The sequence below is a fragment of the Malaya genurostris genome, chromosome 2, assembly GCF_030247185.1.
Source record: "Malaya genurostris strain Urasoe2022 chromosome 2, Malgen_1.1, whole genome shotgun sequence".
In the NCBI taxonomy this organism is placed as follows: domain Eukaryota; kingdom Metazoa; phylum Arthropoda; class Insecta; order Diptera; family Culicidae; genus Malaya; species Malaya genurostris.
Window position 1 is genome coordinate 123636913 of NC_080571.1, and position 22075 is coordinate 123658987.

At 36.8% G+C, this 22075-nt stretch overlaps 1 protein-coding gene across 1 annotated transcript in view; it reads left to right on the forward strand.

Annotated features, from left to right (window-relative positions):
• The window catches only part of LOC131428514 (L-threonine ammonia-lyase-like), a 43011-nt gene that overhangs the window by 8520 nt on the left and 12416 nt on the right, over positions 1 to 22075 (forward strand). Inside the window, exons 2-3 of the mRNA XM_058592506.1 lie at positions 7876 to 8127; positions 8185 to 8352. Of these exons, the coding sequence (XP_058448489.1) occupies positions 7888 to 8127; positions 8185 to 8352 (408 nt within the window). The 5' untranslated portion in view covers positions 7876 to 7887. The remainder of the gene's footprint in view (positions 1 to 7875; positions 8128 to 8184; positions 8353 to 22075) is intronic.

The following is a 22075-nucleotide window of genomic DNA, read 5'->3' on the forward strand; positions in this document are numbered from 1 at the left end:
CAGTCAGGCAGCCTTAAAAGCACTCAGTTCGAATGACTCACGGTCGAATCTAGTGATCGCATGTCGAACTCAAATTGAAGACCTCAGCATTTCAAATGCTGTTTACTTCTTATGGGTACCCGGCCATTCTGGTATTACTGGAAATGAATGGGCTGATGAGTTGGCTAGAGCTGGTGCAACGAATGATTTCGTTGGTCCTGAACCAGCTTTACCACTTTCAACTAGTTGGATAAAGCACAAGATACGTTCTTGGGCTGCATCCAAACATGCCAGCTACTGGCGCAGCTTGCAAACTTGCGCTCAGACAAAGCATTTCTACCAGATTTAGATCTGAAAATGTCAAAGTGTCTACTGCATTTCTCCAAGTATCATTGAAGTGTTCTGGTCAGAGCTCTGACTGGACATTGCAAACTCAATTATCACATGGCTACTATTCAACGTGCTGAGTATTATTCGTGTGATTTGTGTGAATGCGATTATGGTACTTCATATCATCTGATATGTAACTGTCCCGCATTGAGGCAGCTACGTATCCGGGTTTTTGGTTCTCCATACATGGTTGAGTCTGTGTATGCGGAGCTAAAATTGAAGGATATTCTCTCGTTTCTCACCCAATGTGGTAAGGAGCTATAGTCAGAAGGGTTCATCGTTCTTCCTGGAGTGAATGAATCCCTTCTGTATTAACCTTAAATAGGGTTTGGCAGATTGTTTGGCATCCTCTGGGGGGTACCGAATTTACTCCTGCTCGTACATACTGCGAGTCGTTCTGCATTCTTCCGGGAGTGCAGAATGGTGTCGCTTTTGTAAGATCTCAAAATCCTCTCGGGGGTTGGAGGTTTTATTAACAGCAGACTGTTCGGGACCTCGTAGAGGTTCAGAATTTCCTTCTGCTTCCACTAAATGTGATCCTCAGCAGATTGTTCAGTATCCCTTAGGGGTGCAGAATTTACTTTTTCTTTTAGGTGTTTTTGTGTCGTCAATTTTTCCCATCCTCCTAGTCCAACCCTTACCATTTCCTTTCAATCCTTCCCTCTTATATATCGGGAAAATGATTCTAAAAACAAATTGATGGCAAGGCACAAATCTCCAAATATCAAGGGGAACGTGCCATTTGAGCCAATTTGTTCTGATTCCTGATTCCTGAACCAGAAATACATAATTTCGTGTGCAGGCATATTTTTTATTCATCAACATTATCATCTTCAAATGACATACAATCGTTCTAGCACTTTTCATAACTTTTCAATACCATCCTTATAGAATGATTTGTCACTGGTCTAAACATCGGCTTCCTTTGCGGCGCTGTCTGTCTTATTCGAGCCAAAAATTTTTCGCTGGCGTGTCTTTTTCTAATCCGCAAATGACAAGCAATCGCTGGGGCTAGGTAATTGTGAACAAGGTGGATGAGGAAACAGATCGTGGCCCAATTCGTTCAATTTTGTCATTGTTTTCATTGACTTATGACACGGTGCATTGTCTTGGTTAACGATGAATCACTTTTGATAGTACTTTCCTGTTCAAGATAGTCGATGTTAATTATACCTCGAACATCTAAAAAACTTATGCCATGATTGTTCCAGCTACCTGTTACGTTTTCAGATGGCTTTCCCAGTCTGAATGCTGGTATGACTCTGGATAAAAATAGTGGATCCATATTTCGTCCACTGTTCCATACCAACGCATTCCATTTTATTGCGGCTGACTGTTGTTGATTATGAGCAGCCGTGTTCGAGATCCGTTTGGTGACGATTTTTTTATGCTCAGATTTTCGTATAAGATCGTAAAAGAACTTCCAGTTCATGTGTTAACGATCTCAGCATATCTAATCTCACGAACTTTGATTTTGCGTTCATACATCACGATTATCAAAACTTGCTTATTTTTTCCGGTTGACTGCTTCATTTAGCCTCGTTCAAAAGCAAAATACCACAAACCTTCAATTTTAATGGATCCTAGTAGGGAAAACGCTTCTCAAGCTATAGCTGAGCTTGCGCGTTTTTTCCATTTTTACCTTTTTTTATATACATAAAAAATAGGTATAGAATTCGCTCAAACTTTCGAAAAATTTTCCGAGGCCCGGAGGGCCGAATGTCATATACCAATCGATTCAGCTCGACGAACTGAGCAAATGTCTGTGTGTGTGTGTGTATGTGTGTGTGTCTGTATGTGTGTTGTCAACTAAGAGGTCGAGATCTCAGAGATGGCTGGACCGATTTTGATCAAACTAGTCGCAAATGAAAGGTCTCCCCGTCACCCAGAACGCTATTGAATGGTTTTGAGATCGGATGTTTACTTTTTGAGTTATACGAAGTTTTATGTCAAAATTTTCAGTTTTTTGACAGTATCTGTCACATTTGACCTTGAAAACAGAATATGTTTCCAGACTTAGATTTCGCTCGGTAATACCTATCCAACAAGCCATAGATTGTTAAAATCCGTCCATTTTTAACGGAGATATCGATATTTTTGTGTAAGCCTTATTCCAGTAGAAGGAATTTTGAGCGCTGTATGAAAAAGCAATGCTTGGGAGCAACATGAAACACGATTTTTTATACTGTTACATATAATTGTTTCTAAGTACCAAAAAGACTGTGTACAGCATCCATTTTTATGACAATTTGCCTCGGACCAATTTTAGCACGGTTCATTTTTGGCAACATAATCTTTCGAATATGGCATATGTAAACCAGATGATACCAGCATTATCGAGTTGGAAGTAATTCCATAATTATATTGATTTAAACTACTCACAGCAATAAATGCTGGAAGAACATGACTTCCATATACCATACGACTCAGTTCGTCGAGATCAGCAAATGCGTGTGTGACAAATAATTTCACTCAATTTTCTCGGAGATGGTTAAACCGTTTTCTACAAACTCAGATTCATATGAAAAGTCGTATACTCAAACAAGGTTCCTGAATTACGTTTGGATCCGACTTCTGATTGCGGAACCACAGGATGATATGTGAAACGAAATTAAAATAATGCAATAAATTTTTCTCGTAGATGGCTGAACCGATCTAAGATTCAAATGAAATTCAAGAATCATCTATGATTCAAATGAGAGGTCTTAAAATCCTATAAAACCTCTTACTTTTTAGTCAGATCCGACTTCCGGTTTAGAAAATGCAGGGTGATTAGTATAAAAATGTCCATTTCACATAAATTAATCAGGTTTATCGGGTTTGCAGATTTGGATAGTCGATTACCAAATAAATTTATTTCAGTTTGAGCGGTATTCGTTTTTGGATTCGGAATGTACCCCCAAATTTTAATTCGCACTACAATTTCTCAAAGATGTCTACACACTGCTCAGGTGAATTTAACTGATTTCGGCTACACCGATTTTAGAATTCCGGTTCCAGTATCGAATCGATTCTCAAAGCTCAATCATTTTCTCAAAAAAGACCAAATCGAACTTCAAAAACAAATATTACAGGACTTAAGGTCCCATACAAAATTGGTGAATTTAATCCGATTATGGAATTACAGATGATGAGTTTATAAATTTCATGTAAATTGTTTGGCGTAATAATTTATGGCCATTCGAATCGTTTTGGGCTATGCTAATTCCTGAATACCGGCTCTGGAAGTACCATAAATAATGACGAAAAACTCTAAAGTGGAACTTACTTCGACATCTCATGGAATGTTCAATCGATTGTCGCACGCTAAGATTGAAATTCGATATGTTTTGCAGTTTCGGCATTACAGGGTAATGAGTGATTAAAATCTCAATTTGCCGTTTAAAACGACGATAATTAAAATAATGTCATGAGAACTAAAACACCTAAGAATATCCATGCAAAAACACATGCGTATTGATAAAAAAAAGGTATCATCTCACTGCTAGGTGGATTAATCACGTTTTTTATAAATGAATTAGATTCAGTGTTCGTGGTGCTATTGATATTAAATGTTCTTTGGAGGTTGGTACTTTGAATTGAAAACAAATATTGGCAGTGATTTTGAAACCAGGTTAAACCTTAGATGCGAAATTTTGTTTTAAAACTTAGTACCGAAAACTCTTCAAACTTCTAATTTACGCGTTTCATGAAAAGTTTTATAGAATCAATATTCTATTGAAAAAAACGACTGCACTTTTTAGAGATATATATAATTTCTATTAGAATAAAGAAATACTTCGAAATAGTGGGTATTGAGAAATAGTTCGGTGAAGAGGTATTTTTGAGGACACTTCTTAAAAATAACGATTTGCGGTGTCCACTGTATCTCAGTGCAGATTAATCAGAAGTGAACAAATCAAAGCAGCATAGTTAGAGCAGAAGTTTTTCTAGACCCCGACCTTTACTTTTTATTTTTTCTTAATTTTCTAAATATTTGGTGGTTGTTCAAAGTGAAAACTACGATTTTTCACGAAAAAATCCGCCATTTTTCAACTGTAAAACCTCACCAAAGTAACAAACCACGAAAAGGAAAACGTTGGGGATTTTTATGTGTAAAAAGTGTGGGTAAAATTCTAAAAAAAATGGTGCAGTAGTTTTTGAATGACGATGGACACGGACTTTCAAAACCTGCTTTTGAGAAAAACGTGGTTAAAGTTTTTTGTCTATAAAATCAAAGGAAACAATTTATTGCTCAAGGGAGCCCGTAGGGTATAACATTTTCAAAAAATCATTTTTTTCTTTTATAATTTGTTATAATGAAACATTTCAAGAATGTTTTGTCAAGTTTTGAAGTCGATCGGAACAGAAATCTTGAGCGCGTGCGCCGAGCTCTTACTTCTTCGCAGTATGAGATAAGCAAAGATAAAGGCTCATTACTTGCTGAGTATTGTTTCGATTGGCTTGAAAATTTCACAGAATATTCTTAAAATGTTTTACTATGAGAAAATACAAAGAAAACAATAAATGATTTTTCAAAAGTGTTAGACCCTACTCGCCCCTTAACCGTAATCTTCAATCAATTTTCATGACATGCTTTATCATATCGGCAGATGGAGCTAAATCTAACGGAAAAACGATTGATACGAAAGTTAAACAGAAGACGGAACTTATGGTAAATATCACTTGACAACCGCGAAACTAAGCGATTCCTAAGCTACTAACGCGCAAAACTTAAAGTAGGCGTAATTAGACACATTAACAATTTACTAGTGAATCTCGGCTAAATATTACCGAAACACAATGATAGCTTGGCTTAAGCATTCAGAATAGAATCACCAAAGCATTCAGAATAGAAAATCAAAGAAAGTATTTTGCTTTATTATTGTAAGAAAAAAAAAAGTCACGAAAGCTAAGGTAGAGAAAAGGGGGTGTTATTATTGCTTAGTTAAGTAAGAAATTAAATAAGAAAAGCGAATACGGGTAAAAGTTTTTGTTTTTAATATGGAAATAAGTAGTTTCAGGGAAGTATAAACGAAAAATATTCCTATTTCACTTATCTTTTCCTGAAATGTGTTTCCTTCGCCTAATTTATATATTTTCCCACTCCACGAGAAATGTTGTTTTTTTGCAACATCGACACTTTTGAAATCACGCCTCACAGATTTGCTGATTCCTGTATATTCGTTGTTTTCTGCAAATTCAGCAATGTAGCATTTAGCAATATATTCAAAATTTGGGAACAGAGCATGTGGATAGTTGAACAATCAGTAAAGTTTCGTGTGGCCGATCTAATTGAGTATTTCATCATCTTAACTCATTTAACTCAAATTTAACTCGATCTAGACTTGACGGATGCACTTTTCTACAGATAATAAAATGACACTTATCAGATTGGCTTTGTTTTTTGACAGTTTCAACGGAAAATTTCGCGACCGAGGTCATTGCTCAGAATAATCCATGGCACGCAATCAGGCGAGTTCCCAAAAAAAACTCGGAGGAAGTCTCACATTTGGATCAATTTCCATACGGATGGAAATATGTATATAATTATAATTATTCTTAATACGAAGTCCATTCTTCAAAATTATTCACTTTATTATTACCTTAAATATTTAAAGAGAATAATTTTCATAATATAATTTTTTGGATTTAGGGGGGCGGGGTTTTTTTTTGTTTGTTTGCCAACGGAGCTTCCTCGTATTATTACTCTTCCTCGTAAACATTGATTTGTAGGAATATATCGGAAACTGTTTGATACGTTTGAGCCGTGCATTACAAGGACAATGGCCGGAATACAAGCAAAGACATGATAAAGTAATTCTCATGCATGGAAACGCTCTGCCTCATTTCGCAAAAGTCGTGAAAAAATATTTGGAAAATTTCAAGAGAAACATTTTGTCGCACCCGTCGTATACTCCTGACAGTGCTCCTTTTGATTACTGGTTGTTCTGGCGGATGCAGCACGATCACCTGCCGGATCTTATTTCTTTTATTTCTTTCGCAGAATTCGAAAATTGGTTTCAAACTTTGATCACCTCAAAAGACGGGACTTTTTTAGAGATGGAAATCGAAAAAAAATATACTAAGAGACGTTATGCTCAAGAATAAGAATTACTTTTAAGAAAACTTCACAACGAGGATTTTGCCATTTTTTGTACTAAAGTATTCGATATTGTTGGTATATTTGAACCATTTAATGTGATACATTCATATCAATCAATTTACTGGCAACATCTCAAACATCGCATTTGAGTTAACTCCGCGAAGTTGTTTCGTAACATTAAACACAGAATGAGTTATCAACAATACGTAATTACGGGTTATACGTTTGACTCTGTTCACGACGTATATTTGATGAGGATGTTACATATTAGTATATATGTTTGCAACTGGCACTGGCTGTGCAATTATCCTGCACACTCGCGAATCAGCTGTTGAACATAGGTATTCGTTGTAATTAATTTTAATGTTTTAACGTTATCTCAATCTTCATGATAATGTTTACAGTTGCTGATGCAATACGCTATCGTATGGTGAATGAGAATTCTACTCCGCGGAAATGTATGCAGCGGCTGGTGTTTGGCGAACTATAATTCGAAAGATCACTTGAAATGCCAGAATTGATATACTTGACGGTGCTGAACATTTTAATATTATCTTAGGGTAACGATACCTCCATTCACCTTAGCTCCATCATTTATATCATAGAACAAAGCCATTGCATTGGTTAAAATAAGATCTACTGTCACTATTCGATGCTTTAATTCAAAGGGTACGATGGAAATTGATGCATTCGGTCCGACTTTCCGCGACACAATATTTTCCATATGTCGATCTTTTTTCTATCATATATGTTCTTAAAGCCGGAGCGAAGATATTGTATTGGATTTCATCATAACTCGTTGATTTGCATAATAATCCGGCTAATAACAATTTGACTCTACTAATGAGATGGTTACGAACATTGTGAGAAAAATCTTATTTATTTTCATTATTTCATATGCACAGCTATGTTGCAACTGTAAAATACCGATGCTTTCTTCCGTTCCATAAGCAGCAAGCAAAAGTAATCGCACACCATGATATATAATGCTTGTCGTTCGAGGCTCTGTGAACGGATGCATACTGAATAACGATTGCATTTTCCAAACCATGCATAGCCGAACACATGACCTACGAATAATCTTGCAATCAGCTACTATACAAATAACTCTAAATTATCAAGGGTTTATTTTGGCCTCCGATATTATCGCACAGAAGGAATATTCCTTCAAATATGTCTAACAGTGAATTAAATTTGTCCATATTACAAAAATTATGATCGTGAAATATGTTTATAAATTTATATCTACCGAGCAGCTTTGAATTATGATCCAAATCTAAATGAATTCTGAAACACAACTCTCGAAAGTGCAAAGTTTAATCCTTATAGTCACAAAATTAATGAAATTAACATCCCTTGCCTATTGCTGTCGATAGCGTGCGAACACTTCTGCTCAACTTTTCTTCTTAATTTTTATTTAGATTGCCTAAAACATGAACACTCTGACGGAAATAACTGGAGCGCTGTCTCACACCAAAATATCAGATGAACGGAAAAATTTCGAAGATGGGAAGAAAATAGAAATAAAAAACGAGTCGGTTGATTGTGCGGATTCGCAGGATGAGTTCACAGACCCCTTCTGCAATGCCGGCAACCCGCAGATAATTAGCTTCCAGGATGTTACCTCGGCAGCGTTCAAAATTAAGAAAGGCATCGAGTTCACACCTTGCTCGGTAAGTCGAATGGGCTGCAGCTGACATTTTTCATTAATTTTCTCAATGTGCCGACAGAAATCTCATCTTTCCGAAATGATCGACATGGACATTTTTCTCAAGAAGGAGTTTCTTCAGTTTACCGGCAGTTTTAAAGAGCGTGGGGCCCGATACGCGCTAGTTATGCTGACACCAGAGCAGCGGAAAAACGGAGTAATTTCAGCCTCTTTGGGAAATCATGCACAGGTAACCCTTCCACTAATATTGGATAAGATTTGCAGAAAATTATTCGTTCAAGCGTGATATCTTTTTTACACCTTCCAGTTAACTTACTTTACTTTCAATGATTTGTGTTTTAGTCTTTTTTAAGACGTAGAGCCGCCCTGAACTAGTTTTGAATATGATCAGTTTTTGACGGGGAATATAGATTGATAAACTTACATTGACTGACATTTTTACATTGTATTCGCATGCCAGTTTTACTATATTTTACTCTACAATATTTATACCGTTAGCTATTCTAACATAGAAAGGTAAAAGGCTAATGATATCAACTTCCGACTCTTTACTCTTTACTCTTTACTCTTTACTCTTTACTCTTTACTCTTTACTCTTTACTCTTTACTCTTTACTCTTTACTCTTTACTCTTTACTCTTTACTCTTTACTCTTTACTCTTTACTCTTTACTCTTTACTCTTTACTCTTTACTCTTTACTCTTTACTCTTTACTCTTTACTCTTTACTCTTTACTCTTTACTCTTTACTCTTTACTCTTTACTCTTTACTCTTTACTCTTTACTCTTTACTCTTTACTCTTTACTCTTTACTCTTTACTCTTTACTCTTTACTCTTTACTCTTTACTCTTTACTCTTTACTCTTTACTCTTTACTCTTTACTCTTTACTCTTTACTCTTTACTCTTTACTCTTTACTCTTTACTCTTTACTCTTTACTCTTTACTCTTTACTCTTTACTCTTTACTCTTTACTCTTTACTCTTTACTCTTTACTCTTTACTCTTTACTCTTTACTCTTTACTCTTTACTCTTTACTCTTTACTCTTTACTCTTTACTCTTTACTCTTTACTCTTTACTCTTTACTCTTTACTCTTTACTCTTTACTCTTTACTCTTTACTCTTTACTCTTTACTCTTTACTCTTTACTCTTTACTCTTTACTCTTTACTCTTTACTCTTTACTCTTTACTCTTTACTCTTTACTCTTTACTCTTTACTCTTTACTCTTTACTCTTTACTCTTTACTCTTTACTCTTTACTCTTTACTCTTTACTCTTTACTCTTTACTCTTTACTCTTTACTCTTTACTCTTTACTCTTTACTCTTTACTCTTTACTCTTTACTCTTTACTCTTTACTCTTTACTCTTTACTCTTTACTCTTTACTCTTTACTCTTTACTCTTTACTCTTTACTCTTTACTCTTTACTCTTTACTCTTTACTCTTTACTCTTTACTCTTTACTCTTTACTCTTTACTCTTTACTCTTTACTCTTTACTCTTTACTCTTTACTCTTTACTCTTTACTCTTTACTCTTTACTCTTTACTCTTTACTCTTTACTCTTTACTCTTTACTCTTTACTCTTTACTCTTTACTCTTTACTCTTTACTCTTTACTCTTTACTCTTTACTCTTTACTCTTTACTCTTTACTCTTTACTCTTTACTCTTTACTCTTTACTCTTTACTCTTTACTCTTTACTCTTTACTCTTTACTCTTTACTCTTTACTCTTTACTCTTTACTCTTTACTCTTTACTCTTTACTCTTTACTCTTTACTCTTTACTCTTTACTCTTTACTCTTTACTCTTTACTCTTTACTCTTTACTCTTTACTCTTTACCCTTGTCACCATTCTGTTTTAGTCTTTATTGTATTGTAACACACAATTCTAATTTCTTATTGCTTATCGTAAAAATATTATTTATTTCGCTTGTAACCACTTCCCTCCTTAATTGATTCCGCAATCGATCATTGCTCCTAGATATTGGTCTGATTCTACCCCTTGGAAAACAGAGCCATGCCATTGTTGATGTCAAGTTCGAAAAGGCAATCAAAGGTTGAAACCTTTTGTGAACCACCGGCCTCATGAATTTCCTAGTTTTCAAATGCCTTCCAAACGAGAAACTTTTCCGGAAACTTTGATCTCTAATCTATTTTGGAGTCTCTCGGGGGCCGACTTAACGAGGTATAAATTTCTGTCTAGTAATTAGACCGCCAACTGCCTTGTAGTACACATTTAATCATTTTAAAAGACCCCATCGTATTTGCTTCGCGTGGCGGTCTGGTACAACTTGTGTCCTGGGACTTTTGGATGCTACTGTGATTTTTGCCGTCGCTCCTTTTGACAACTTTGAGTGTTGCTTAGAAAGAGTCACTACAGTCGAATGAGTTTTTGTTTAAGTTTCAGTCGCTTTTTTACCTTTTTGTAAATTTGAAATTTAGTGTGATTCAACTTTTTCTTATAAAAAAGACAACATTTAATATGTGAAAAAACTACAAGGATCAGCCCCATGGGGTTGTTCGAGCCATTGATGTGGAACAATGCAACCAAAATTTCTAATGATCGACATTTTCAATTAATCGTCACACTTTAGAATCCGCAAATGCAAGAGAGTCTGTTTAGATTGATCTTTATAAGGAACCAACACCGAAAACGCGAACCTAGAATATAGACTCTATTAGTCGTGATTTGTATTTGTTTTATAGCCGACGAAATTACATCAATAGCAAAAATGTATGCAATTATATCTTTGTACATGATTGCGATTCGGATATCGACATTTAAGCTTCTCTTTGCCAAGCTTGTGTTCAAGTTTTGTATGTAAGCATTTATTTTCATAGCGTTTCTCTACCATTACTACCATTCTGCGATTTCGGTAGAAACGATAAATTTTTTCTCATTATCAATCTAGTTCATCTTATATAAATTAGAAATTAATCTTATGCACTCAAAATTTACCTTGGGGTAGTTGTCAATTTCTCAGGCGGAACGACATAACATAGTATTTCATCCGATCTTGCATGGCACAAGATCAGAACATTCCAATTAAAGCTTCAAATCGTTTTATAGCACTTTTTGTCTTTTTTTTCATAAATACGTTTATTTCTTAAGGCAGTTTACATAAGTTTTTCTTCGCCGTAGCATCACTTTTACATAATATTCTTATCCTAATTTAATTCTAACATAGTCACAACGTTTTGAATTTATTGAAACATATTCTCTTATTACTTAAATATCATCTTCATAATTAATGACGAGTTACCTACTCGTCATTAATTATGAAATCTACTCGGAAATATTATTTGAACCAAACGATTAACTTCTATAAATTATAAAATAAGCTGTTATTTTCAGACATTTTGTTGATAATTTCATAAACTGTTTCTTTATGAAATGATAAATAAGTTTCATGTATGAAAGGTCACGACAAGCAAGAATATCTCGAACTGGGACATTGGATAGTCTACCTTGGGTACGCAAAGAATTTATTAGTTGAGATCTGACATCACGATACTCCACGCATGTCCAAACGACATGATCAATATCCCGATAACCTTCTCCGCAAGCACAATGATTAGTCTCGGAGAGCCCAATTCGAAGGAGATGTGCATCTAACGTGTAGTGATTGGACATGAGTCTGGACATCACACGAATGATATCCCTACTCACATCCAGTCCCTTGAACCATGCCTTTGTCGATATTTTAGGAATAATTGAGTGCATCCACCAACCCAGATCATCTTTATCCCAAGAAGCTTGCCAGGTGGCAAGTGTTGTTTGGCGAGACGAGCTATAGAACTCGTTGAAAGCAATCGGTCTCTCATAAATTTCACCCTCAATAGCACTACGTTTGGCTAAAATATCGGCTCTTTCATTGCCAGGAATGGAGCAATGAGCCGGGACCCAGACTATAGTGATTAGATAATTATTGTTCAATATGTCGTTCAGGCACTGTTTTATTTTGCCCAGGAAAAATGGTTCAGTCTTGCCAGTCATGTTTGAGCGAATGGCTTCAATTGTACTCAGACTATCTGTGAAGAGGAAATAATGGTTTGGAGATAATGTGACGATTACTCTCAAACTATAATGAACTGCTGCTAGCTCTGCTATATAAACAGATGCAGGTTCTTGAAGCCTAAATGAGGCCGAAACATTATTGTTGAACATACCAAACCCTGTCGCTTCTTCAATTCGCGATCCGTCCGTGTAAAACATTTTCTCAGAGTCAATATGCCTGAACTTACTTGAAAATATTTTTGGGATTTCCGTCGAGCATAGATGATCCGGGATTCCACGCACTTCGCGCTGCATGGATGTATCGAAAAATAAAGTTGAGTCAGGGGCACTTAGGATGCTGACACGGATAGGAATATATCTTGAAGGGTTGATTTCCTGTGACATATGGTTAAAATATACTGTCATGAATTTTGTTTGAGATCGAAGCTCGACTAGTCGTTCGAAATTATTAATTACCATGGGATTCAGCACCTCACATCTTATTAGCAGGCGTGATGAAAGCTCCCAAAATCGATCTTTTAATGGAAGAACTCCCGCCAGAACTTCAAGACTCATTGTATGTGTCGAATGCATGCAGCCTAAGGCAATTCGCAAACAACGGTACTGAATTCGCTCAAGTTTGATAATATGAGAGTTTGCAGCGGAACGAAAACAAACGCATCCATATTCCATCACTGAAAGTATCGTTGTGTGATACAATTTTATTAGATCTTGCGGATGAGCACCCCACCAAGATCCTGTTATTGTTCGAAGAAAATTTACTCTTTGTTGGCATTTCGTTATCAGATACCTAATGTGTCCTCCCCACGTGCATTTGGAATCAAACCACACCCCGAGGTATTTAAAAGTTGAAACCTGTTGGATCATTCTTCCCATCATATGGAGCTGAAGCTGCGCGGGATCATGCTTTCTTGAAAAGACGACCAGCTCTGTTTTCTACGAAGAGAATTCGACACCAAGATGAACAGCCCAAACGGACAATTTATCTAAGGTATCTTGCAATGGTTTTTGCAGATCAATAGCTTTGGATCCAGTAACTGAAACCACGCCATCATCTGCCAATTGTCTTAGTGTACATGGGGTTACTAGACAGCTGTCAATGTCATTCACGTAAAAATTATAGAAGAAAGAAATGAGGCATGAGCCTTGCGGGAGACCCATGTAACTAATTCTAAATGTTGCCAAATCGCCATGTGAAAAATGCATGCGTTTCTCTGACAAAAGGTTGTGCAAATAATTATTTATAACCGCTGGGAGTTGGTGGAGCTTGTCTGAAAAAACATCAATGGAAACTGAATCAAATGCTCCTTTAATGTCTAAAAATACAGATGCCATTTGTTGCTTTTGAGCGAAGGCAATTTGGATGTCAGACGAAAGTAATGCAAGGCAATCATTCGTCCCTTTATTTCTACGGAAGCCAAACTGAGTATCTGACAACAAACCGTTCGTCTCGACCCAAGTGTCGAGAGGTCGCAGAATAATTTTTTCGAACAATTTTCTGATGCAGGACAACATCGCAATGGGTCTATATGAGTTGTGATTGGAAGCTGGTTTCCCCGGCTTTTGAATGGCGATAACTTTCACTTGTCTCCAGTCAGGTGGAACAATATTTTGCTCAAGAAACTTGTTGAACAATTCCAACAAACGTCTTTTTGCGAGGTCGGGCAGATTCTTTACCAAATTGAATTTAATTCTGTCCAACCCAGGAGCGTTATTGTTACAAGACAAGAGTGCTAAAGAAAATTCCATCATTGAAAATGGGTTATTAATAAAACCATTATTTGGAGGAGATTCCCGTATAATGCTCTGCGTAGGAACAGAATCTGGGCAAACTTTCCTTGCAAAGTCAAATATCCGTCGATTCGAGTATTCATCACTCTCATTGCCCACGTTACGATTCCTCATTCGTCTGGCCGTGTTCCAAAGAGTGCTCATTGAGGTTTCTCTTGACAAACCTTCGACAAAATGTCTCCAATAGCTACATTTTTTGGCTCGAAGTATGCTCTTGTACTTGGTTTCTAAAACCATAAGTTTTTCAAAATTCTGAGGAGTTCCTCCTCCCCGTTTTAGAAACCTCTTGCAAGCATTTTGTTTTGCGAGTTTAGCCTCTGAGCACTCTTTGTCCCACCAGGGGTTGGGAGGCCTTCTGTTAGTCGTTGGCCCAGGAAAGCGTTTAGTTTGGGATTGTTCTGCTGCCTCCAGAATCGAACAAATGAGGAAGTCATATTCTTCAAGTGGAGGGAGCTCTTCCATTGAATTCAAAATACTAGAGATACTACTTTGGTATTTAATCCAGTCGATATTTTTTGTCAAATCATATGGAATACTAGCTGAAGTAGCAATGCAATTACTACTGCTAATTGAGATGATGATTGGTAAATGATCGCTACCGTGTAAATCTGGCAATATTTTCCAGGTGCAATCTAGTCGAATTGATGTTGAGCAAAGAGATAGATCTAATGCACTTGGGCGTGCAGGAGGTCTTGGGATCCGTGTCATGCTACCCATATTTAATACCGTCATGCTAAAATTGTCACAAATGTTTTGTATTAAAGATGATCTGCTATCATTGTAAACGGAACCCCACATCATTCCGTGCGAATTTAAATCCCCCAGAATCAATCGTGGAGCAGGAAGGGCTTCAACCATTTCATTAAGCTGTCGCTGTCCAACTTGTGCTTTTGTAGGAATATAAACCGAAGCTATGCAAATATCTTTGCCTTTAATGTTTATTTGGCAAGCAACCACTTCTATACTAGAAGTTGAAGGGATGTTTAATCTATAAAAGCAATAGCATTTATTAATTCCCAAAAGCACTCCACCATACGGAGAGTCTCTATCGAGACGTATAATGTTAAAATCATTAAAATTTAAAGCTATGTTTGAAGTAAGCCATGTTTCGCATAAAGCAAATACATCACATTTTTGACTATGCAATAAAATTTTAAATGAATCAAGTTTTGGCATGATGCTTCGACAATTCCACTGCAGGACAGTGATTATATCATTTGCGGCGGGTGATAAATTATCCATCAAAAGATACAAAACCTGAGACAATTGGCCATTGAGCTGATAACTGCTTCAAAAAATTTCTAGCTATTGGAAGGAATGCCATTATGAGGGTCTTTAAGGGTTCAGATATATTGAATGCTGAGAAAATCCATTCAACAATTTCCGAAAACTTCAGTAATCCTGTTGGTGGCTGTGAAATAGAGCCGACTGGATTATTATCTTTTTCTGTGCTAGATCCTGGATTGGTTTGTGAATTTTACAAACCAGGAGGCACAGTCTTTGGTTTTGACTTTTTTTGTTTAACACGGGGATCTTTTTTTGAAGATGAAATTTTAGGTGTCTTTTTTGGTAATTTGGAGGAAGACTTCTTTCTCTTAACTGACCCTTGGGTAGTGATAAACGAATTACCTTCACTATTTTCGTCAGAGTCAGAGTCCTCTGGTTCCTCTAGATTTGAAAACCCGTTTTCGGTTTCCAAAGGGGGGACATCAATGACCGTTTTAAGCATGTCTGCATATGTGCGCTTAGACCGTGCTTTTAAAGAAAGCTTAATTTTGTCTTTGTGCATTTTAAATGCAGTGCATACTGAAATATCATCATGGGGACTATCCCCGCAATAAATACATTTTTCAATTTCCTTGTTGCAATCATTATCTTTATGAGGCCCTTCACACTTAATACATTTTGGTTTATTACTACAGTAAGTAGCTGTGTGGCCGAATTTTTTGCAGTTCGTACAATTCATTACATTTGGAACAAAAAGCCGAACAGGGAGACGTATTTTATCAACATAGACATGGGACGGCAACGCAGACCCGGCAAATGTCACTCGAAACGAGTCTGATGGGCGATAAACTTTTTTTCCCTCTTCATGAACTACTGAGTACAGTTGTTTGCACTCCAGTGTTTTCACACTCTCAAGCATAGAGTTCTTGAAACGACCAACTCCATGCTTGAGTAAATCATCTACCGAAAGACTCGCTTCGGTAACAACACCGTCAATTTCGACATCTTTGGAGGGTATGTAAACTTTATACTCTCTAGTGAAATGTTCCGAAGAGACAATATCATTCGTTTGTTTCAAATTATTTACTACAACACGAATTTTATCATTATTTACTTTTATGATCTCTTTGATTGAGGAGAATCGTGATGTCAAACCTTTAGAAATTTGTAAAATGTTTAATGGCTTTGATTTACGTCTAAAAAAGACTATCCAAGGCCCAGAAAAGCTCTCCTGATATTTTTTCGTTCGTGGGGGTATAGGATTCATGCTAGGATTTACGTCCATGGATTCATCCATCACATTAAAATTTTTAATCAAACTTTAAAATAAAAAATGAAACCAACACTACACAGTACTCAATCAAAAGGAAAAGAAAAAACTTCTACCTTGAAATTGTTGTCTATCTCCGTTGCACTGCCGTGTAGATCCTCGTTGCTCTAGATGTTCTTGTTGGATGCTGATTGTTGGATGTGATGCTACTGCTACCTGACATCCAGCACCACTCGATTTCCGATTTACTTTTGTCTTCGCCAGCTGCAACCAGCGCAGGTCACCGGTGTATACCTGCGTGTTGTATGGCAGTGGAAAGACCGAGTTGTCTTGTCTCCTTCTTCCTTGTGCTCCGCACCGATATGCTTCTGCACCGAAGTGCCTTCGCACCGGTGTGCTTTTGCACTCTCCTGCTTCTGTGTGCCTTTGCACTCTTCTTCTTCAATGTGCCTTTGCACTCCTCTGCTCAGCACTTGTGGCTGTATATTGTGGCCTGGGTAGAGCTTGGGAAACGCCCTTTGTTGTTTCCTTCACCAGCTTGGCCCAGCACTAGGGCTCTCTTATGAAGCCGACTATACGTTTTAACGGCTGATGCCAACAGGTCTCTACCTGTAGTTCAACCGTTGTCGTATTTCACGCGTGTAAACCAACCAGCGTTATTAAACTGTACGCTTTTATACACAACCTTCTCGGTTGAACGGCTATTACTGAATGGACTTTTTGTCTTTTTTTTTTTTTTTTTTTATTTTTTTTTTTTTAAATAACTATTTATTGGAATATGAGTTAAAATTAAATTATTAAGATTTAAATTGGGTGTTCAGCCACAAGTGGTGACTTTTCAGCCCTGTTATATATATATGATTTGGTTATTACCATGAAGACATCATTTGCTTCCGCAATTCTGAGATTTTTGTGTAGGGAAAATTCTAAACCTACTTGTATTGTGTAATGGGGAAAAGGAACTTATATACTAACTTACTAACTAATACAGAGAGCGAATCGATTCAATTGAAGATTGCATCGATTTTTGTCGGAGGACTTTTTGTCTTGCTGTCTAGCAACAACCTACCTCTAGCACGCTACGCGTAGGACTGAAACGTTAGCTATAATTTATAGCTTCGCGTGCTTCCAACAGTTTCGCTTTTGCATCGATTGACCAATCAGAGCGATATATATATATAAGTTATACTTCGGGTGGTCCGAGTATGAAAAAACCCTTCTTAATCCACCTAGTGGTGTGATAATGCCTTTCTCTTCTTTCATAACAGTCTCATGAAAATATGTTTCATACATTTATTAAATAATTTTAGACGCCAATTGATTCAGATTGACTCGAGTAGTTCACAAAAGCATGCTTCAGTGTTTATGTCACACAGTCAGCATCATTTTTCCAAACTAGTGCTTGACATTTGCGTTGCCTATTTGTATGAGAACAATGATGCTAATCTAAAAAAAGCCTTCTTAGTCCACTTAGTGAAATTTTCATATATCTTGAAAAATCACCATAGGGGGGAGTACATGAAATTTTCAAAATCGAAAAAAAAATTTTGATGCCAAAAGGCTTAGAATTGCATGAAACGTCGAGATTTAGTGTCATCTCGAAAAAAAATTTTTTGGAAAAAATCGACTTTTTGGGACTTAGAAAAAATATGAAAATTTTTCTAAGTCCCAGAAAGTTGATTTTTTCAAAAAAATTTTTTTTTGAGATGACACTAAATTTCGATGTTTTATGCAGTTTTAAGAGTTTTGGCATCAAAAAAAATTTTCGATTTTGGAAATTTCATGTACTCCCCCCTATGGTGCTTTTTCAAGATCGATAATTGTCAAACCTTTACCACCGGGCAGCACCCCTTAAGCATGTCCGATTTAGGTCAAATTTTGCATGAAGGCTTTTTTCGAGGTGCTTAAACTTTTGAGCACTAGAACTTTACGAAAATAGAGTTGATCCCAAAATTTTGGCACCCTTATATATACAAGAGCGGTAAAAATCAACGTGTTTTGTCGGTTACGTCACTTATACCATCATATATCTGGAACCAAAAGTCACAACCATTTGATCTTCGAACTTGATCAACGGCCCGACAGTAGCTTTCAAACGAGCCCAAGTTTGTTAAAATCGGATCAGCCATCTCTGAGAAAATTGAGCGCGTTCAAATACAACGCTTTTTGTCGATTACGTCACTTATACAATCATATCTCCGGAACCAAAAGTCACAGCCATTTGATCTTCGAACTTGATCAATGGCCCGCCAGTAGCTTTCAAACGAGTCCAAGTTTGTTCAAATCGGTTCAGCCATCTCTGAGAAAATTGAGCGCGTTCAAATACAACGCTTTTTGTCGGTTACGTCACTTATACAATCATATCTCCGGAACCAAAAGTCACAGCCATTTTATCTTCGAACTTGATCAATGCCCCGATAGTAGCTTTCAAACGAGCCTAAGTTTGTTAAAATCGGTTGAGCCATCTCTGAGAAAATTGAGCGCGTTCAAATATCTTCGAAAAGTGCACACACATACACACACACACACATACACACACACACACATACACACACACACACACACAGACATTTTCCGATCTCGTCGAGCTGAGTCGAATGGTATATAACACTATGGGTCTCCGAGGCTCCGTTCGAAAGTCGGTTTTTCCAGCAATTCTAATACCTTTCTATAGAGAAAGGCAAAAAGCCTTCTTAGTCCACTTAGTGAAATTTTCATATATCTTGAAAAATCACCATAGGGGGGAGTACATGAAATTTTCAAAATCGAAAAAAAAATTTTGATGCCAAAAGGCTTAGAATTGCATGAAACGTCGAGATTTAGTGTCATCTCGAAAAAAAATTTTTTGGAAAAAATCGACTTTTTGGGACTTAGAAAAAATATGAAAATTTTTCTAAGTCCCAGAAAGTTGATTTTTTCAAAAAAATTTTTTTTTGAGATGACACTAAATTTCGATGTTTTATGCAGTTTTAAGAGTTTTGGCATCAAAAAAAATTTTCGATTTTGGAAATTTCATGTACTCCCCCCTATGGTGCTTTTTCAAGATCGATAATTGTCAAACCTTTACCACCGGGCAGCACCCCTTAAGCATGTCCGATTTAGGTCAAATTTTGCATGAAGGCTTTTTTCGAGGTGCTTAAACTTTTGAGCACTAGAACTTTACGAAAATAGAGTTGATCCCAAAATTTTGGCACCCTTATATATACAAGAGCGGTAAAAATCAACGTGTTTTGTCGGTTACGTCACTTATACCATCATATATCTGGAACCAAAAGTCACAACCATTTGATCTTCGAACTTGATCAACGGCCCGACAGTAGCTTTCAAACGAGCCCAAGTTTGTTAAAATCGGATCAGCCATCTCTGAGAAAATTGAGCGCGTTCAAATACAACGCTTTTTGTCGATTACGTCACTTATACAATCATATCTCCGGAACCAAAAGTCACAGCCATTTGATCTTCGAACTTGATCAATGGCCCGCCAGTAGCTTTCAAACGAGTCCAAGTTTGTTCAAATCGGTTCAGCCATCTCTGAGAAAATTGAGCGCGTTCAAATACAACGCTTTTTGTCGGTTACGTCACTTATACAATCATATCTCCGGAACCAAAAGTCACAGCCATTTTATCTTCGAACTTGATCAATGCCCCGATAGTAGCTTTCAAACGAGCCTAAGTTTGTTAAAATCGGTTGAGCCATCTCTGAGAAAATTGAGCGCGTTCAAATATCTTCGAAAAGTGCACACACATACACACACACACACATACACACACACACACATACACACACACACATACACACACACACACACACAGACATTTTCCGATCTCGTCGAGCTGAGTCGAATGGTATATAACACTATGGGTCTCCGAGGCTCCGTTCGAAAGTCGGTTTTTCCAGCAATTCTAATACCTTTCTATAGAGAAAGGCAAAAAGCCTTCTTAGTCCACTTAGTGAAATTTTCATATATCTTGAAAAATCACCATAGGGGGGAGTACATGAAATTTTCAAAATCGAAAAAAAAATTTTGATGCCAAAAGGCTTAGAATTGCATGAAACGTCGAGATTTAGTGTCATCTCGAAAAAAAATTTTTTGGAAAAAATCGACTTTTTGGGACTTAGAAAAAATATGAAAATTTTTCTAAGTCCCAGAAAGTTGATTTTTTCAAAAAAATTTTTTTTTGAGATGACACTAAATTTCGATGTTTTATGCAGTTTTAAGAGTTTTGGCATCAAAAAAAATTTTCGATTTTGGAAATTTCATGTACTCCCCCCTATGGTGCTTTTTCAAGATCGATAATTGTCAAACCTTTACCACCGGGCAGCACCCCTTAAGCATGTCCGATTTAGGTCAAATTTTGCATGAAGGCTTTTTTCGAGGTGCTTAAACTTTTGAGCACTAGAACTTTACGAAAATAGAGTTGATCCCAAAATTTTGGCACCCTTATATATACAAGAGCGGTAAAAATCAACGTGTTTTGTCGGTTACGTCACTTATACCATCATATATCTGGAACCAAAAGTCACAACCATTTGATCTTCGAACTTGATCAACGGCCCGACAGTAGCTTTCAAACGAGCCCAAGTTTGTTAAAATCGGATCAGCCATCTCTGAGAAAATTGAGCGCGTTCAAATACAACGCTTTTTGTCGATTACGTCACTTATACAATCATATCTCCGGAACCAAAAGTCACAGCCATTTGATCTTCGAACTTGATCAATGGCCCGCCAGTAGCTTTCAAACGAGTCCAAGTTTGTTCAAATCGGTTCAGCCATCTCTGAGAAAATTGAGCGCGTTCAAATACAACGCTTTTTGTCGGTTACGTCACTTATACAATCATATCTCCGGAACCAAAAGTCACAGCCATTTTATCTTCGAACTTGATCAATGCCCCGATAGTAGCTTTCAAACGAGCCTAAGTTTGTTAAAATCGGTTGAGCCATCTCTGAGAAAATTGAGCGCGTTCAAATATCTTCGAAAAGTGCACACACATACACACACACACACATACACACACACACACATACACACACACACACACAGACATTTTCCGATCTCGTCGAGCTGAGTCGAATGGTATATAACACTATGGGTCTCCGAGGCTCCGTTCGAAAGTCGGTTTTTCCAGCAATTCTAATACCTTTCTATAGAGAAAGGCAAAAAGCCTTCTTAGTCCACTTAGTGAAATTTTCATATATCTTGAAAAATCACCATAGGGGGGAGTACATGAAATTTTCAAAATCGAAAAAAAAATTTTGATGCCAAAAGGCTTAGAATTGCATGAAACGTCGAGATTTAGTGTCATCTCGAAAAAAAATTTTTTGGAAAAAATCGACTTTTTGGGACTTAGAAAAAATATGAAAATTTTTCTAAGTCCCAGAAAGTTGATTTTTTCAAAAAAATTTTTTTTTGAGATGACACTAAATTTCGATGTTTTATGCAGTTTTAAGAGTTTTGGCATCAAAAAAAATTTTCGATTTTGGAAATTTCATGTACTCCCCCCTATGGTGCTTTTTCAAGATCGATAATTGTCAAACCTTTACCACCGGGCAGCACCCCTTAAGCATGTCCGATTTAGGTCAAATTTTGCATGAAGGCTTTTTTCGAGGTGCTTAAACTTTTGAGCACTAGAACTTTACGAAAATA